Genomic DNA, 19,419 nt, shown 5'->3' with positions numbered 1-19,419 from the left:
ATAAAACCCCACACCCCTTTTGCAGCTAGCTTGTGATGATGACTTCACTAACCAGCAACAAATACATAGATAATAAAGGTGACCTCCAAGCATAATCTGAAAAAAAACCCCAAAATCTTTACTGCCCTAACATACAAGAATTCATCACAATGAAACAAACATCCATTTCATTATGTAAAATCTTGGGCACAAGGAGGACACAGGGAAGTCTCAGAAGTGTGTCTCGTTTTTGGTTTTTTTGTTTTTAAATTTAAGTATGGTTGATTTACAATGTTCTGTTGAAGTGTGTCTGTTTTTTAAAAACTGTTTTGACCATTCTAGGTCCTTTGTGTTTCTATATGCATTTTATTTTCATTTTTAAAAATTTATTTACTTATTTATTTATCCCTTAGCAGAGGCACTGGGGATTGAACCCAGGACTTCATGCACACTGCCAAGCACGTGCTCTACCAATGAGCTATACCCTCTACCTTCTGTGTGTCTGTTCTTAATAAATGAGTTCGGCTTTGACAAGTAAGATATTCACTAGTCAACTAAATACTGCCCGTAATTTTGTCTTATACTTGACATTTTAAAATAAGTGCTGAAAAAGTACAGGAGTCTGTCCACCACGAGCCCAGCTATAGATGCCGGCGTGTTGGGTTGACTTCTCCAGTATTACGAGTAGTGTTTCCCTCTATAAACCCTTTTTCCCAAATGATGAACAGCTCCTGACAAAGCTCTCACACAATGCAAAGTATATCCATCGCTCTATTTGAACATAGTTGCATTTCTGAAAATTCAGCAGAAAAAGACTTTATGCTGATGTGTAAAAATGGAGTTAGGTTCTGGCTGCAGATAATTATGAACGTTTTTTTCACCCACACAGGAGTCTGATGAAATGGAGCAATTTTTCTTGGTGGGGGGGAAAGGGGCACTGTCCAGTGCGTTGCAGGATTTTTAGCATTCCTGGCTTCTGTCCTCTAAATCCCCAAAACGCCAATAGCTCTCCCCTCCTCATCTGCATGAGAACCAAAAATATTCCCACAAATTAAAAAAACAAAACCCAAACCCTACAACACTCTGTAACGCTCCATAGGGGCTGTGGTGGCCCCATTGAGAACCACCTTTGAGATGAAGGATGCTGAGGGAATATGCAGATGGTCCCAGTCCCTGGATCTGGGGTAAGGGGGAGGGATCCAGGAGGCTGCCTAGGTTGCTGGTTGGACAGTAAGATGGATAGTGGAGCCCTTGGCTGAGATGGGGAGCAGGGCTGGACCAGTAAATCTGTGGATGCTTGTACAATGAGCGTGTGGCGACAGAGGTGAGGGAGGGGATCTGGATGAAAGTGAAGATTTCCATTAGGGAGTCAAGCCAGTACCACCTTCTTAGTATCTTACTCCAGGTCCCTCTCTCCATACCCATATCGGTCACGTCCCCTCAGGACGACAGCAGCAGCCGGTGCCTGGTCTCCCTTCACCCCTCTACCCCGTCGTCCATTCTCCAGGCGGCAGCCAGAGCTTTCTAGAGGGCACTCCGACTCTCACCACTTTCCCTCTCCTCCATCCCTAGGATCCGGTTTCTGACGGACAACCTCCCCAGCCAGTTTCCGGGCCTTTGTGCAGGCCCTCCCCCACCCCCTCCCTAGAGCAGTATCCTCTCCCTTCACCCGTTAATCCTGCTCATCTGTTAGTCCTCAGAGCAAATGCCCCTTTTTCTAAGAAGCGCTCCTTGACTTCCCAAGGAGTTGGCTGGATTTCTGGACGCATATAAGAAATTCATTTTAAAAAACTGGCAACATACTTTTTAAAATGTGCCTGGTAATTTGATTCACCTCTATGGAATCCCTGAAAAGAGGGCCTAATCTGTGTTGCTCTCTGTTGGATACTCCATGCCCGGCACTTAGTAGGTCCTAAATAAATATTTCATAAAGAATGAATGAAGGAAGGAATTTGTGCAGACTGCCTGTTGGGGTTCAGGGCGCAGGCACCAGGAGGTTTTTATTTCCCGGTCCCTGTGCCTCCCCGCCCGGCGCATTCCAGGCGGCAGGGCCTCCGGGTCTCAGTTTCCCCTCCTGCGCAGGGGTTGGGCCTCCGGGACCGACTCACTAGCCAGCGCACGCGCTCCCGGTCCCTAGGCTGGAGGTTCGGGGGCGCGGGCTGGGCGCCGGGAGCCGAGCGCGCGCACCGGGCGCGCGGGGGACGTGACTGGCCGGCCCGGGCTTCCCGCGCCGCGCACGCGCGCCGCCCCTCGCCCCGCCCCGGCCGCTCCCCCCCTCCGCGCCCCCCTCTCCCCGCGCTCAGGCCCGGCGCGCGCCGGCGCGGGAGGCGGGGGGCGGGGGCGGCGGCGGACGCCTAGGGGGAGGGGCGGGCCCGGCCCGGCTCGGCCCGGCCGCCCGCGCGCGGCTCCTGGAGCGCCCCGGGCCCGGCCCGGGCGGCAGTGGCGGCGGCGGCGGCGGCTCTCGTCCGAGGCCTCGGTGGCGCCCGTGCGCCGCGCCGCAGCCATGGCCCTGGTGACCCTGCAGCGCTCGCCCACGCCCAGCGCCGCCTCCTCCGCCAGCAACAGCGAGGTGAGCCCCGGGCCCGCGGCCCCGGCCCGGCCCAGCCGCCGCCGCCGCCGCTCCAGGCCTGGGCCGCGAGTGCGGGGCGATGGGCGCCGAGGCAGCATCAAGGGGTCCCTGGTCTGCGGGGTCCCCGCTGGACGACCCCGCCTGGGCAGCCGGACTGGGGTGACTGTGCAGGAGGCTGTGTGCCGGTGTGAGGGGGTGTGACCCCCGGGTGGGGGTGACTGCATGAGGCTGTGTGTGTGACAGGGACCCCCGTCGGGGCGGGGTGACTGTGCGGGATACTGGGATGTGGGATCCGGACTCCTGATTGGGTGACTGTGTGTGAGATGCCGGTTCTGAGATGCTCCTGTGGCTGCTCTAGTCCCTTCCCCTGTGTGCTGGGCTGTGTGTGTGCTGGGCCGTGTGCCTGTCCCTGTGTGTGACTCTTTGGCCTGTCTACTGGGAACCGTGCCTGAGTGATGCTGTGGGAGAGGCACCGGGGTGCCCGTGTGAATGTGTGAGATTGTTTCCCCAACCGCATGCCCCTGGAGTTCTGGCTCTGGGCGTTAGTGGCTGTGCCTCTCAGGGGTCCATGTCAGTGTGTGACAGTGGCCGAATGAGCTCAGACTCAGCCTCTGTGACTATGTGTCTTACATGTGCAGCTGAGTCTGGGTTTTTCCTTTTTGTGCTGTAGTTCCCGGCTGCATGTTTATGTGTATCTGGCTGTGTGCCTGAGGTCGATTCTAGGGTTTCTGCGTTTGCACGAATGCTTTCTGGTGCTGAGAGTGCCTCCATGCGGGTTTCTGTGGGTCTGCGTGCGACCTGGCCTGTGTGGGGCCGGCTCCTCTGTGCTCTTGGGTCAACTGGGGAATTGGTCCTTCGAGTGCACAGTTGGGCTGGACTGCGCTAGTCTGGGCCTGAGGCCTCTGAGCAGGAGAACCGGTTAAGGCCTCTGGTCTAAACTCACATGCATGGCCAGGCCGAGTGTTGACCTGCAGACGCAGCAGCTGGAGGAGGAGATGGGGAACTGTTTAGAGAAGGGAAAGGAGGTTGGAGGAGGGGCCCTGCAGACCCAGGAAGTGGCCCCGCCAGCATCAGGGCAATTCAAGCCCCTTCTCCTTGGAGGAAGTTAAGTGATAACACGGAGAGGTTTGTGTGTGTCTGGGGGAGAGGAGGACCTGTCTGGGGTTTAGCAGCCCTGTCTGTCCTGCCGGCTCCTGGTGGGGCAGCTCGTGGGCCTGTTTTGCTGGGACTGGCAGGGACATTCTCCGAGTGGCTGCAAGGTTGAACCTCACAACCCCTTCCTCTCCGGGAGAGGCCGTTAATGAGTTACCTTGCCTGCAAATGGATGATTCCAACAGCCTGTCCTCTGCATGGTGGCCAGCAGCCTGCAGCTGGGAAGTTAGGCTGCAGTAGCTTCTCCTCCCCCCAGAAATATCTCTTCTCCCACATCATTCCTACTCTACTGCCTTGCAGTTAACAGTACTTCCCTGCATTAATCTCACGGTCCTTTCTCAGAAATGATGTAAGGTGAGTGAAAAGTTAAGCTGCAGGAAGGGGTTAGACAGAGAGCCTCTCGGCCTAGGTCTCTGATTCTAAACCCCACTCGTTGCCTCCGTTACCTTACACCTGATCTATTCCTGCCTTAGACACATTGTAAAATTTTATTTTGTTATTTTATTTTCTAGCTGAGAGATAATTCACATCCCATACATCCACCGTTTTAAAGTACGCAGCTCAGTGGGTTTTAGGATGTGCACAAAGTTGGGCAGTCGTCACCGTGAATTCCAGAACATTTTCATCACCCCAAAAAGAAACCTCACCCCTTAGCCATCCATCACCCACAGCCTCCCTCCCACCCATCCCTGCCCTGCTCTCACCAACTCTAGGCAACCACTAATGTGTTTTCTGTCTCTATGGGTTTGCCTGTTCTGGGCATTTCATATAAGTGGAATCAGACACTGTGTGGCCTTTCGTGTCAGGCTTATTTCACTCAGCATCATGTTTCCAAGGCCCAGCTGTGTTGTGGCACGTGTTAGTACTTCATTCCCTTTTATGGCCAAGTAATATTCCACTCTATGGATCTTTTTTGGGGGGGGGTGACATTGGGGTTGTTTCCACTGGATACATTTTAAATTATTATATAAAGTATTATTTTCACCAGGTGCCAGTGACCTGCTACATACAGAATAAAACTCAACCAGCTTTTATTTGACCCAAGTAAGTCAGCGGCATTAGTGGCCCAGGGAATGAGCGGAGGCTGGGATGTTCCTGAGAAGGTGGGGCTTTCTTCCAGGTGGGGTGAGGCATGAAGATGCAAGAAGGAACGGAGAGGGCAGGTGTGTGCACACAGAGTCAGGAAACGTGGGCCAGGCCGGCTCCGCCTCTGGTCTCGCCTTCCTCGGGTTGCTTCTCTCTGGGGCTCAGCTCCTCCGAAAGGGCTGGGTTCCCTCTTACGTGTGTTCTTGGGCATCTGTAGCTTTCTTCTCTGGAATCACTGACCTTCCATTGCCCTTCATCCTGAGACTCTCTGTGAGCAAGAATTAAATGGTTTTGAAGTCTATATCCTCAGATCACTTCCTCACTCCTTAAAATGTGTCCCCTTCATTGAGTCAGAGACACTCAGGGCATTTCTTTTCCTTTCCCAGCCCGTGGTCCTGCTGTACCACTTGGGCAGTTGAGGGAAGTCACAGCCTGACCTGCCCAACAGTGCTTCCCTCCCTTTTAATTTTGTACACCTCCCCACCCGTCCATTCTAAATTATTTCATTTAGGTCATTTTACTGTTAGCCTATCGCATTCTTTTGTGAGAACAGGCAGAGAGCCCAAGAATAGATAAATCAATAACTTTCAGGAATGGGTTGTAACACTGATTTTTGACAAACGTTCGAGGTGACTCATTTTTTGTGGGCAGCCCTCCAGTCCTTTTTGGGGGGGTTGGATCAGGGTTTCTTAACCTCAGCATTGCTGACATGGGGGCCAGCAAGTCCTCTGTTGTGGGTGTCCTGTCTTGAGTCTTGGAGGAGGTAGAGCTGCACGCTGACCTCTGTGCACTGGATGCCAGGAGCACCCTCCCAACATCGCCTGGTTCCTGTGGTTGTGCGAGTTGTACTGTGTGTGTTTCACGTTGGGAACGAAGTCGGGGGCCCTGTGGTCAGCAGAGCCTTCCCTGGTTTTTCCAATTCTCCTTCAGCGTGGGTTAGGGAGCGTGAGAACTGTCTGATTATTCCCCAGTGTCTTCCTCTGCACAGTATGATGCCCACGTTATCTTTCTACAGCACAGGAATTCCAGGACCCTCTGCTGGACGCAATCCTTGGTGAAGTTAACACTCTGGCGAGTGTCCCTGCTGCCCAGACCCCTACCTGCATTATCTCCCTACCCTCTACCCCCCCCCACCCAACCTCCGGCTTCTGTCTGGTTTCTGTCCTCAGTCAGCCTTACATCTCTCCCAGCTGTCACTGCTTTCCAGGTTTCCCATTCAGTGGGCTCCTCCGTGGAACGTACCAAACATGCCAAATCCCAGCCATGTGTAGTTTTTTTTTTTTGGAGAGGGTTGAATTTGGAGGGCTGTTTTCTTCTCATTTGAGTTTTCTCCTTGAAAAATAAAATTGCAGTCAAAGCTTAAATCATGGTTACTTTTGGAGTAACCCTTTGGCCTTGTAACTTTTGGAAAATATTAAATGTCCCTTTCTTTAATGTATATAAATAAACCAATAGCCTCAAAAATTTTATATTAAACTTCTTTTTAAAAATGGAGGTCCTGGGGATTGAACTCAGGACCTTGTGCGTGCTGGGCATGCACTCTACCACTGAGCTATACCCTCCCCTCCTCTATTAAACTTTTAAGCCTTTCTGAGTACCATCAAGAGCTTTCGAGACCCACAGACACCCTGATCCTGGCCACCTTCCATTATCAAAAGAATGGTGGGTTTTTTTGTTTTTTGTTTTTTTAAACTTGCGTGTTGTGGCTTAAAGCGGTGTTGATCACTCAGCTGGTGCTGAGCTTCAAAGAGGAAACAGACTCTCTTAAGACGTTGCCCCCCCCCCCCCGAAAAAAAAGGGAAACAGGATAAGCTCCAAAGCAACCTTGGAAAATAGAAAACTCAGGGCTGAACGAGCCTGTGGAGTGACAGTGCCAGGTAGGAACACCCTGTTAACAGGCATCGAGCTGCAATTCCGGGGAAAACGTGTGGGGCAACATCAGGAAACCTGAATATTCCTCCAAGGAAATTACTCAAAGGAACAGCAGAGCAGGCCTGGGAAGGAACGGGTGCGGCTTTTTAGAAGGAGCCAGGTTTCCTGGACATCTGTATCTTTTTTCAGACACCAGAGCAGAAAATGTGAGCCTTGTGTCTGAGGCTTGTTGATAGCGGTGTCTGAGCTGTGACATCCTTTCTCTCTTCTTTCTCTGCAGTTGGAGGCTGGCAGCGATGAGGAACGCAAGTTAAACCTCAGGTAAGCAGACTGAGAGCGTTCATTCTGAAGTCTTTCTCCCAAGCAGGTAGGAAATACTCTTGTTCCTTTCCTAAAGGGAGAAGCCTCGAGAAAGAGAACACCGGCTTTTTAGTAGGGCCTTCAAAATGGTACAGAACACAGAGACAAAAAGAACGGCTTTAAAAATGATACAAACCTTTAACCATAAGCAGCTTTGCTAACATTATGCAATGTTTAGACGAGAAGGAAAATCACTGCCAGTATTCCAACCACCCTGGCTTTACCGTGATGAGTATGTTGGTATCCTTCCTTCCAGATTTTACCTCTGCTTAAAAAAAAAAAATCATTATAATTGGCTATCACTTTCCCATCCTGCAGCAAGCACACTGCTGATTTGAAACATTCACCCCCTTTTTTTTTTAACAATTTTATTTTTGTGTATGCATTTGCTTAACAATCACTGAATTTCTCGGCTGGGTTCGGGTAACTGAAGAGCCTTTATAAGTACTTTATATTGTCTAGACCCAAGGTATGCTGCAAACCCAGTCTGGAGCAAAATGGGAAATAACATCTTTCTAAAGACAGGCTTAGAAATTCTAACCCAGTAATTTAAGATGTTTCCTTTCTCTGGCAGCAGGACTGAGTTATACCTGGCTGCTAGGCCACCATTCACAGGTATAGCCAAGAAAGCAGGGTACAGACCACCAAAAATAAGACCAACTAATCCACCTCATGTGATGGTACAAGTTTCACATTGCAGATCACCTGTATTCAAAGGTAAACTTACAAAACCTTTGTAAGATATGTGTGCTGTCAAAAATGGGATCACTGCCATTGGTAATCCAGCAGCTATACGAGCCTGTGTCACATGTAAGATGTGTCGAAAAAGACTATTTGCTAGTAGGCCACAGAGAGCAGCACTAAGTCCAAAATATGTTGATCCATTTTCAAGCAGATTCCTGTCTGCTTCTGGAAGTTGGTTAATTTTTCTGGTTATGATATCAATTAAGTTTTCCTTGATAGTATCATCTGGTTCATGATTTTCCATCTTGAGCCTTAAATTAAAAGATCATTTTTCAATAACGTGGATCTTAACACTCTGCTCCCAGCAGGCGCTGCCTCCTCGGTCTTCCTCCGCCACACGGGGGCTCACTCCAACCTTTGCTCCCTTTTGTTTATTAATTCAGGGTGTGTGTGTGTGTGTGCATGCGTGCGCGTGCTGGTGAGAAATCTTTAGGTGTGCTCATTTGAAAGGCTCCCCTAGTTGTCCTCAGTTACTGTACTCACAAGCAGGTGCATTTTTATTTGCCAAAAATTAGGTGTTTTGTTGGTTTACAGAAGATTTAGCCCTTCATTGGATAATGTATTCTTCTGCACCAGGAAGCCAGTCTCAAACTCTGACTCTTAGAGTTTAAAAAAGTAAACAGAATTTCAAAGGTGCAGTTTTTTTTTTTTTTTTTTTTTAATGTCTGCTTCATCTTGGGAGGTTTGAGGAAAATTAACTGGAAAAGGAAACAGGTGTTGAGAAACTGGGGTCATTACCGAGAGCGGGGTGTTCTCCTGGTTCCACTCACATGCAGAAGCGGTGGGCCTCTGCCTCACCCATCTTTGAAGTTGTCTGTGTGTTTGAGGGAAGGGAGGGAGAACAGTCACTTTTATCGTGGCACCGTTATTTCCAAAGCTCACGTGTGTCGGGAAATAACAGCCTGCGGAAGTCAAAGAGATGTCTTCTTACAGTTGCCGGGGCTTTGTTTTCACGGTTTGCTGGAGGGAGGACCAGCGGCAGTGACACGTGTACTGGTCAACCCCGGGGGGTTTTGGTTGCTCAGGGTTCCGAGGCTGGAATCAACCGGACTCCCAAGTGGGGGCAGTAATGGGCCATGTTGTAGATGAGTTTGGCTCTCCAGGTGGAGGCAGGGAGGGAGAGAAGTGGAGGTCGGCTCTTGGAGACTGTTGGGGTAGGGAGAGCTGGGAGGAGGGCTTGCTGACCGCCTTGGCGGGGCGGGGGGAGGGTCGTCCCTGCGCCCTGAGCTTCTCTCCAGCCCTTACCAGAAGTTGGACTCTCTTCTCCCCCTCAAGCTCATCCCTTTCTTTCGGGACTCTTGCCCGAGAGGTAGTATTTAGTTCTTTCTTAGCTAGTCTTTGGGGCAAAGAACTATGTTTTGTTTTGTTTTATTCCAATTGCCCTTCCTTGGCTGACAGCATAGTGTTTTGAATTGTTTCCATTAATAAAGAACTTACAAATAGCAGTACTAGGAAAATGTGTATGTGCTGCTGGCCAGTCAAAGGCCCCTTTCTCTGCACAGTTTGGCGCTGGAGAGGACCTTACAGAAGGAAGGGAAGTGGCGTGGCAGCAGCTCTCCGTGTTGCCAAGTTGAATCCTCACAGCAGCCCTATGAGGGGGTATTCCCCCAGTTCACAGGGGAGGAACGTGAGGCCCAAGGTTGCACTCAAAGCTGAGCCTCGGTGCCCTGTAACGCCTGAGGATATCATGTGACGCCGCCTCTCTGGGGACCAGTTGGGTGGCTCAGCTGAACAGCTGTCTTGGACGTACAGGTGTGGGGACTTGCTCAGGTCGCCCAGGTAACGGTTAGAGGCAGCACCGGGGCTGGAACCCAGGACCCCTGCTAACCTGTGGTGGTGCCTTGCCTCCCAGGACGTCATACCACCCTGATGACCACCGTGAGTCCCATCCCTCCCAGCAGGTCCCCAGCGCCACCGTGAACCCCGAGAGACCCAGGCTGGAGTCGGGGATCTGGGCTCATCCTTGCAGGCACCCCTTTCATTGAGTCACCTTGATGTCCACTCCTTGTTTTAGGCAGAGGACACCAGCCTGCTTTCCAACCTGCTCACCAAACAGCGCAGGTTCTGGTGTCCTGGTTTAAGTGTTGACTGAAACTCGTTCACCTCCACGTGTAGATTTCCATTTTCAGCCCTGTGCTTTCTGAGTTTCTCCAAGAGAGAAACTCTTGGAAGGGTCGGTCTTTTGTTTTTCTTTTCTTTTTTTTTGCTCCTCTGAGGGGAAGGAGAGTTGGGGAGAGATTTCTCTTTCCTTCATGTTGATCCTGAAGATAAAAGGACCTGATTTGGGTGCTGGGGAAGGAGAAGAAGTGGGGCCAGTAGGCTGTTCGTCTCTCCTCTTCTCGCCCCTCTGTTTACCGTTAATTGATAGTTTCATCTTTTGGGTCCTCTGAGAAGTTATCTTGGACTCGCCCAGAGCCAGTAAATTGCTGTGTCCGTGGATTGGGTCTTTTTTAATTGAAGTATAGTTGATTTACAATGTTGTGCTGGTTCCAGGTGTACAGCATTTTGATCCAGTTATATATGTATGTGCTTTTTCATATTCTTTATCAATATAGGTTATTACAAGATACTGAATATAGTTTGCTGTGCTAAGCAGTGAGACCTTGTCGTTTTCCTGTGGTTCGGATCTTCTGTCTCACCTGTGCTCTTCCTCCCTGGTGCCCCCTGGTGGCATCATCTGTCAGGTCCTTGTACCTCCCCTGTTCCACTGAGGGGCCAACCATCAACCCTTCCCTCTGTGCCCACTGTCAGGGACACCAGTCTGGAAGTGCCCCATGCTTCTACCTCCTGGTCCCCACGCTCTTTTCCTCCTTCACCCTTGTTGCTGGCCTTGCCTCTCACACACGTGCTGTTTCTCAGTCCCACCCCCTGCTCCCTGACCATCCTGTTTCTCTAAGCCAGTTCCTTGTCCAGTTGGCTGCAGTCCTCATGGCCAGCTCAGCGTGCTCCCACCCCAAACTTTTGTGGCCTCCCTCTCCTCGGCAGGTGGCTCTCGGTCTCTCTGTGTGCCGGGTGCCCTGCCACCCACTGCCTTCCTTGGCAGGTCCCTGTGCTCTTGTCCCTAACTGATAGGGTCTTAGTTCTCTGCCTGCACGCAGCACTTCCACAGTTTAAAGTATTGACTTTGTTTTGATTCTGCGTTTAATTGCATTCGTGTAAGAGAAAGAGCAAGGCGTAGAGGAAAGACGTGGGATGTGGAGTCAGGCAGATGTAGGTTGGAAAACTGGCTCCTGCCCTGGTAGCCGGGTTCTTTTACTTCTGGGAGTTACTGTGCCTCTGTGGGTCTCCGTTGTTCTGTCTGTAAAATGGATAAAACGGCAGCCTTTCGGGGTTGGCAAGCAGGTTGTGGGGACTCCTTGCACAGAACCAGGTTCACGATGGGCTATGCTTGGTCTTCAGAAGAGGGGGTTCCTATTAGTGTTGGTTTCATGGCCCAGGAGTAGAGGGTCCGGCTCCCTGCAGGTGCTGCATCTAGTGCGTCGGGCTGGACCAGCCCTGGGAGGACCACTCCCGTGGATGCCCTGTGAAGTGGACCAGCCTTCATCCTCTACCTGGCGACATCCCTGTAAGATGTAAATAGGAATGCATCCTTTGCAGACCCAGTGCTGTAATCTAGATGGTTTCTCTGAAGGCCTTCTGGGAGACCTCTTGAGAACTGATCACCGCCTGCCCAGAGGGAAGCTGAGTGGTGCAGAGCAATGTAGATCAGTCCTCACTCCCCTCTCCCCTGCTCTCCGGGAGTGCAGACTGCAGCAGTCCCCTTTGGGAAGCCGTGCTGTTCAGACTGTGGGAATCGGTAAGCAGATGGCCCCGCTGGCAGCGGCTCCTGGCTCCCTTGCTGTCCTGGGAGCTGCCTCAGTCTGGCATGAGACATTAAGTGGTTGTGTGCCAGGCAGATCCCTGGGGAGAGAATATGGTTGCGTTGCTTCCAGAGTGTGACTCAGGAGTGAATATTTTGTTTTGTTTTTTTTTTTTATCCAGTGTTTCCAAGTCAAGCACGTGAAAATGTTCATTAGTGTTCTTTTAATTTCTTTGCTTGCCTACCCAAGCAGCAGGATTTTGTCTTCTCTGTTTATCTGGTTTCCATGGTAAACTGTGGACTTACCCCTCTGCCTTTCCCTCTACCCTCCCTCTGCCTTCTGGTCTTGACCTAGAATTCCCTAGACCCGATCTCCAGATAACCTTCTGAAATGTGGTTGTGACTTCTTTCCTTCCCGACAGCGTCAGGGTGGAGTGGGGATTGGTGTGCCCTTACTCTGCAGACCACACTTTCCCAACTCCATTCAGAACCTCTTCTTCACCCTTAGGGGTTCTTCTCTGCCTTTCTTTCCAGTTTCCTAGCCTACACTTGACTATTCGTTTTGAGAGTCTGTCCGGTTAAGTCCAGCCAAGAGATGTCAAGCACCTGCCATATCAGGCTGTGTGCAGCAGCCTGCTGTGTCAGTTACTTACTGCTGCGTAACAAGCTACCACAAGCTCAGTGGTCCAAAATGATACACAGTTATTACCTTGCAGCTCCTGTGGGCCAGGAATCCAACACAGTTGAGCTGGGTCTTCTGCTGGGGGTCTCTTGTGACTGCAGTCAAGGTGTTGGCCTGGGGTGGGGTCTCATCAGCGGCATGGGCCCTCGTCCAAGCTCACACTGGTTCTTGGCAGAGTGCACTGTCTTGCAGCTGAGGAGCCATGGCTGGCAACTTGCTTCTTTGAGGCCAACAGGAGAATCTGCTGCTACAGACAGTCTTGTGTTTGAATGCCGTCGGTGGGGGGACATCCCATCCCCTTTGCCTCAGGGTATAACGTAATGAAGGGAGCACCTCTCCCATCTGGTTCTCGGGCCCCCCATACTCAGCATAGGGGGCTCACCCAGGGCGCCCGTACCAGGGGCCGGGGTCTTGGGCCATCTCACCATCTGCCCACCAGTCTCAGTCCGTGTGAGTTCTTGAGATGCCCCATTCTAAAGCAGAGAAAACAGCAAACGAGTAGGGTTCCGTTTGGTGTTACAGACATGTCTGATGTAGAGGTGATGCCGGCTGGAGGGGTGTTGGGTCCTGTGAGAAGAGGCCAGGAGCCCCAGGAGCCTGCAGACGTGGCCAGAGACTGTCCATTCACTCCTCTCAGCACCCGCATGCTCGTCCACACCCGGAGGCTTGGCGTCTCTTGCGTTCGTCCCCACGTTGCATATTTGGCCTCTGAAATATCACCTCTGTTGACCCGTAGACCTTTTCTTCCCATGAGTTTGGCCTTGGGGACGGGTAGGTCTGGGTTTGGCTTCCACTTCTGTCGCCTGTCGCCTCACCTGGCTGTCACATGACCTTGGACAGACCTCACTTACCAACAGCCAAAATTATCTGCGGCTGACAGTGTTGCTGTCGGAGTTAAACGTGATCTCTTCTCCCGTCGTAGACAGTTCGCAAGTGCCCCGCTGGTACCTCCTTCAGCTCACTTCCCTGTAGCCGCTTCTCCCGAGTCTTTCTCTTTTTTCCCCCACCAGGCATTTGTCTCTCCTTAGTGTTTCCCTTGGGCTTGGGACTTTTTTGTAGCATTTACCGAAGTACATAAATGATCCCCACTAGGAGGACCAGCTGTATACTTTGTGGAACTCGGTGCAAAATGAAAATAGTGCAGCCCGTTTTTATAGAGTCATCTGCTGATGGGCACTGAGGTTGCTTCCATGTCTTGGCCATTGTGAATAGTGCTGCCATGAACACTGGGGTGCACGTGTCTTTTCAAATTAGAGTCTCCTCCGGTCCCAGGGGTGGGATTGCTGTGTGGCATGTGGTCATACGGTAGTTCGATTTTTAGTTTTTTGAGGAACCTCCAGACTGTCCTCCATAGTGGCTGCACCGAATTACATTCCCGCCAGCAGGGTAGGCGGGTCCCCCTTTCTCCACACCCTCTCCAGCATGTATTATTTGTAGATGTCTTGATGATGGCCGTTCTGATCGGTGTGAGGTGATACCTCATTATAGTTTGGATTTGCATTTCTCTGAGAATTAGCGATGTTGAGCGTCTTTTCGTGTGCCCGTTGGCCATCTGTATGTCTTCTTTGGAGGAATGTCTATTTAGGTCTTCTGTCCATTTTTTGATTGGGTTGTTTTTTGTTGTTGTTATTGTTACTGAGTTGTATGAACTGTCTATATATTTTGGAGATTAACTCCTTGTCTGTCACATGACTTGCAGGTACGTTCTCCCAGTCCATAGGTTGTCTTTCATTTTGTTTATGGTTTCCTTTGCTGTGCAGAAGCTTATAAGTTTGATTAGATCCCATCTGATTATTTTTCCTTTTATTTATTCTGCCTTGGGAGATTGACCTAAGGAAATATTATTATAATTTATGTCAAAGAATGTTTTGCCTATGTTCTCTTCTAAGAGATTTATGGTGTCATGTCTTATATTTAAGTCTTTAAGCTATTTTGAGTTTATTTTTGTGCATGGAGTGAGGGAGTGTATTGATTGATTTACATGCTGCTGTCCTGTTTTCCCAGCACCACTTGCCGAAGGGACTATCTTTTCTCCGTTGCATATTTTTGCCCGCTTTGTCAAAGGTTAATTGACCGTAGGTGTGTAGATTTATTTCTGAGCTCTCTATTCTGTTCCATTGATCCATATGTCTGATTTTGTGCCAATCCATGCAGTTTTGATTACTGTAGCTCTATAGTATTGTCTGAAGTCTGGGAGGTTTATGACTCTGGTTTTGTTCTTTTTCCTCAGGATTGCTTTGGTGATTCTGGGTCTTTCGTGGCTCCACGTAAATTTTGGGATTACTTGTTCTAGTTCTCTGAAAAATGTCATAGGTAATTTGATAGGGGTTGCATTAAATCTGTAGGAATTGGGGTAGTATGGCCATGTTAACAATATTAGTTCTTGTAATCCAAGAGCAGGGGCTATCTTCCCATTTCTTTGTAATCACTTTGAGTTTCCTTTATCGGTGTTTTATAGTTACCGTGTAGGTCTTTCACATCCTTGGTTAGGTTTATTTCTAAGTTTTTTTTTTGGTGCAGTTTTAAGCAGGATTGTTTTCTTAACTTTCTCTTTCTGGTATATTATTGTTAGTGTAGGAGCCCCTTTTTAAAAAAATAGATTAAGATTTTCAGTGGAGTGTTAACCCAGCTCGGGGCCCTTCTGAACATGGGGCCGTGAGCCACTGCCCAGGGTGCCTGCCCACGCTGAGGACAGAGCCTTCCTGGCCTCTCCCCGCACGGTGCCTGGTGTGCATTGGATGGACTGTCGAGGTCTCATAAACTGAATTTTCCAAGCTCTGTTCCACTTTGAGGAACTCAGTGAAAGGAAGCAAAGGACGGAGAGATTTTTCCTGCGATTTCCCCCTGCAGCTTGGTGGCCCAGGCACGGTGAGACCACCTCAGTACCCCATCCGAATCTCCTCATGAGCCTGGTCTTTACTGAGTGCTTACCACGTGCCAGGCACCATTCTAGGAGCCGGGAATGTAGCAGTGAGCAAACGCAGAAACCACTACCCTTGTGGCTGACACCCTGCTGGGGAAGGCAAGACCGTAAGATGAGCGGGTACGTTAACAGCGTGTGAGCAGGTGCAAAGGACAAAAAGTAAACCAGCGAGCCCCTCGGACAGGCTCTGCTTGGTGAGTGGCCTCAGGTGTGTTCTTTCACGTAGTCTGTGCACAGATCCTGCAAGGATGGCACCAGTTCTGTTCCCATTCCCTGGATGGGAAGACAGAGCCTCTGAGAGGTCCCCAGCCTCATTCTGCTTCGCAGCCGCCTCTGCAGCCCTCCTCCCGGCTCCTCCCAGAGGGCCCGTGGCTTCGCCGTCCAAGCTTGCAGCCTGAGCCTCAGAGGCCCTACCGCCATTGGTGAGCTTTAGGCCAGGCCTGCCTCCTGACCCCCGCACCCCACTTAGACGGACAGTTGCAGTCAACGCCCCTTCCCGCACACCCAGGGACAACAGTACCAGCTCATTTACTGGGGGCCTGTGGGTACAGGCACTGGGATTCGTGCACCTGGGCACGTTTTTGTCATCACCATGACCCTCCAGAGCAGGTGTCTGCCTCATTGTGGGGCACTGTCCTTCTGAGGGGCCCGAGCCAGGGTTTAAACATGGGTCACTGGGACTTAGAAACCTGTGTCCCTTCCTTTCTGCTCCAGTCCTTCCCAGGGGACCTGTGAGCTTGTGTTCAGCTCATCCCTTGCTGTCTGCCCCCCCCCCCCCACGCTCCCTGCGCTCCCCCATGGCTTTATAGGCAGCTGGTGCATGAACTTTCAACATCCTGGGGCCGCCGTCCTGTTTTGCTATCCCTTATCGGTTTAACTCAGGGATTATTCCTGGCAGTTTGTTGGAACATTTGATTTTAAAATCAGAATATGCCTTCAGGATGAGTTAACTATTTTTTGTTGGTGTTGGAAAACTCACCCCAGAGCAGGGACATGTGAGGACAGAAGTGAAGAGTTAATTTGATTCTGTTGGAACGTAATTAAACTTATTAAGGTTAACTTAAAATGAATTTTGCTCAGAGTCTAGTAGGTTTCATTAAACTTTCCAAATACCAGTACTTAGACTTCAAAAGATTGCCCCGAGGCCCTGGTCTCATTCTTCCTGTGTACTTAGCACACCAGGGGAGCATGTGTGCACACCAAGAATGCTCGTGCGAGCTCTTTCTTCAAAGGCGACAGGGGTACCCGTGAGCACCCTCGTGGTAAGTGGAGCAGAGCTATGGGAGGGGGTCAGAAGCCCAGGTTCTGTCCTGAGATGTGTCATCTGCTGTGCCGCCTTAGATCAGGGCTCTGGGCCCCCACTTCCTTCTTTGTAAAGAGATCGGGTTGTGGCTCCCAAATCCAGGAATGAGAGTCCTCACCCCGTCAGACTAGTTCTGTGTGCATTGTTACCGCTTCTCATCATTCCCTGTAGATCTGTAACAGACTATCCAGAGTCTCTCCCTTATTCTGGTGCAGAGAGCAAGGTCAGACTGTGTGGGGGGCGTCTCGCCGAGTCACCCTGAGATGGCGAGAAGTGGTGTGGCCTCCGAGAGGAAGTGGACCCTCTGCTCAGACCCACTTCCCCTCAGCGAGCGTGGGGCCAGGCACGCTTCGCCCGAGGAGCAGGGCCACACGCAGGGAGCGGCCGTCTAGAAAGAAGGGACTCCCACCTTTCAAGGTGGTCTTTGGCATGTGTTGTGCTGCAGTCAGGTCTTTGGATTTGGACAGCTTGTTAGGACATTCCTAAGACTAGGAGGACATTCACAGGCCTCTTTCTGCTTTGAGGAAGGCTGCACGAAGAAAACAGGATTAATCAAAATAGGATTAATCAGAGGCAGGAGGAGCCACTTTGAGGGTGAGCTGAGTGATTGGGCGGGGTGGGGTGGAGGGCCAGGACTGGAGTCTGGCCTGCGAGGCTCCCACTCTGGGGCGTGGTGAGCACTGGTGATGGTTCGCTCGGCAGAGGTGAAATGCTGATGGGAAAACTTGCCCTGCGGCGTGGGGGTGAGTCTCAGTGATGCGGGAGACGTCCATGTAAATTACTGAGACCTGCGGGTGGGCTGTGCCTGGACGAGCAGGGCCTCTGCGTCCAGTCCATACCGCACCCCATGATTGTGACTGTGACCTCGGGCCAGCCACTGGGCCTCCCCGAACCAGGAAAAGTCCTCCTCAATTCAGGGTGCTTTGGTGAGGCTGAGAGGGAGTCTCATGCCGTGAGTAAGTGTCTGGTCCTCGCCCAGCACATGGCAGGTACTCTTGTTCGTGGTGAGGAGCGAGAGTCCCTTCTGCTGCCTTCCTGACCGTCTTCCCCTTTGGAGAGGGATTCCAGACCAGCGACCAAAATGTCGACACATGGATCCCAAGGGAAAAAACAGCCAATGCTTGACCTATTTCCCTCCAAGTTACACTGAGCCTGGTACTAGACTTCTGTCTGGGAAGCACCATGTCTTGTGTGATTTATTTATTTTATTTTACTTTTTTACAGATTTTTAAAATATTTTCTTTTTCCTCCCCTTGAATGGCTACTTCTGAAGCTCGTTTTAAAAAGACTTTGTTTCAAAGAAGGAAATTCTGGGACTCTCCGTGCTGGGGGCCGCCCTGCGCTTGAGTGATTCCCGGTCAGCCTCAGCACGTCCTTGCCAAGATCACTCAAGGTGCGATTCCCCATGTTGGGATCCAGTAAGAATCCCACAAGGGAGGATTGGTGTGGTTTGGAAAGAGGCAGGCAGGCTGCCGTCTCTGGAAGTCGCTTGTCACTTCCTCCCAGAGGTCCAGGCCCGGTGTTCTGCATGGCATCTGATCAGGTGGAAGCTGGGAGTGGCTATTTGGGTCTGGAGTGGAGGCCACTGAACCACGTGATGAGAGGGTTCCCCAAGCCCTGCGCACCCCCGTGCAAGTCCCACCACCTGCACGTGGTGGGAGGGAGAAGTGTCCCATGAAGCCACCTGGTAACCGAGGCAGTTTTTTTTAGTTATTTGCTTCTGCAATTCAGCCAGTGTAAATTTGGTGCCTCTATCTGTGTTGGGTTCTGGGCGGAATGCTGGGAATTTGGGGGATTCCATGTTAAGTAAAAAAAGAATTCTTACCCTCCAGAGGTAACATGTGCGTGCTGTGCCTACCATATAACTCTGTCCAAAAGGGATTTGAAACAGTCTATAAAACTTATAGAAAACAATAGAATTTAAAATTGGAAAAGTGGGACATGGAGAACATAGGGGAAAATAAGATGAAGTCGGGGAAGGTTTGTATGTCGCATGCATGGCATAGCATTGGTATAGTTGCTGGAGTTTGACTACACATCTGACTTTGAGCTTCCTAGGAGTCAAAGCAAAGAGAGAAACAAGATCAGTTGCATGATTCATGGTGTCCTTAAAATTCCTAGTAGATGCCGTGGGTGGGTGTTTTTGAGGAGACCCAGTGTGATGGGCGGACGAGCAGGTTGTCTTAGGTTTGGGCCTGCAGCCCACAGGGGGAGCTGATGCTGTGGCCAATTAACCTGAGTATTTTGTGGTCTTGAGAGGTGAAGTCAGCGGCAGCGCTTGGTGCCAACACTGCCGGCCGCCCCAGCCGTTGCAAACAGGATGCTGAGTCACATCCTGACGGCCTGCCGCATCCTGACTTCGCATGCCTGTCACAATGGGAGGCTCGCCCGGGCAGGTCGGCCCCCTGCTTTTCCAAAAGTGTGGTCTCAGAGCAGGAAAACGCTAAAATTAGGTCTTACGTGGGCCGGGGCTGTGTGTGTGGAAAGCCTTCAAAATCGGGACACACATAGACTGAGAAGGACCAGGAGAGTGGAGTTTCCCATCATCCTCCATTGCCTCACCCTCACGCACAAAGTGAGGCTGCCGCTGTTCTGGAAACACAGAGGGAGGTGGTCCTAAGGCAAGGAGAGATCTTGGGTGGTGAGGGTGAGAGTGTCCAGGAGAGGGAAGGGGAAAGCCACAACGTGTGCCAGTGATGATGTTGAGTTAAGTGGGTCTTAAGCGTTTATCACTGGCCAATGAAGAAAAATTTCAAGGAGTGCTTTGCCAAAATCCATTTAAGTGGAATTTTAAAAAAGTAATTTGAATACAGGCAAGGAGGTTCTACAGAGGAGGCCATTGACCCTTGACCCTGACACATCACTACCACCTGATCCTCATCCCAGCAAGATCCTTCATAGTAAAGGACCCAGGTCAGGATCACCTGCTGCGTGTACTTGTCCTGTGTCC

The 19,419-nt window shown here is 50.9% G+C and overlaps 2 protein-coding genes across 2 annotated transcripts in view; one reads left to right on the top strand and one right to left on the bottom strand.

Moving 5' to 3' along the window:
- Nucleotides 1-2,394: 2,394 nt before the first annotated feature.
- Nucleotides 2,395-19,419, top strand: part of SSH1 (slingshot protein phosphatase 1) — a 61,417-nt gene continuing 44,392 nt past the window's right edge. The window contains exons 1-2 of the mRNA XM_064481133.1: nt 2,395-2,548; nt 6,939-6,979. Coding sequence (XP_064337203.1) covers nt 2,483-2,548; nt 6,939-6,979 — 107 coding nt within the window. The 5' untranslated portion in view covers nt 2,395-2,482. The remainder of the gene's footprint in view (nt 2,549-6,938; nt 6,980-19,419) is intronic.
- Nucleotides 7,401-8,038, bottom strand: LOC105105350 (transmembrane protein 126A-like). The gene is given in 1 exon segment (XM_064481135.1): nt 7,401-8,038. A coding segment is annotated over 1 exon segment (591 nt). The 5' UTR covers nt 8,007-8,038; the 3' UTR covers nt 7,401-7,415.

Source organism: Camelus dromedarius, chromosome 31 (genome assembly GCF_036321535.1).
Source record: "Camelus dromedarius isolate mCamDro1 chromosome 31, mCamDro1.pat, whole genome shotgun sequence".
NCBI lineage: Eukaryota > Metazoa > Chordata > Mammalia > Artiodactyla > Camelidae > Camelus > Camelus dromedarius.
Note: the sequence above shows the minus strand (reverse complement) of the source record. Positions and strands in the feature narration are given on the sequence as shown.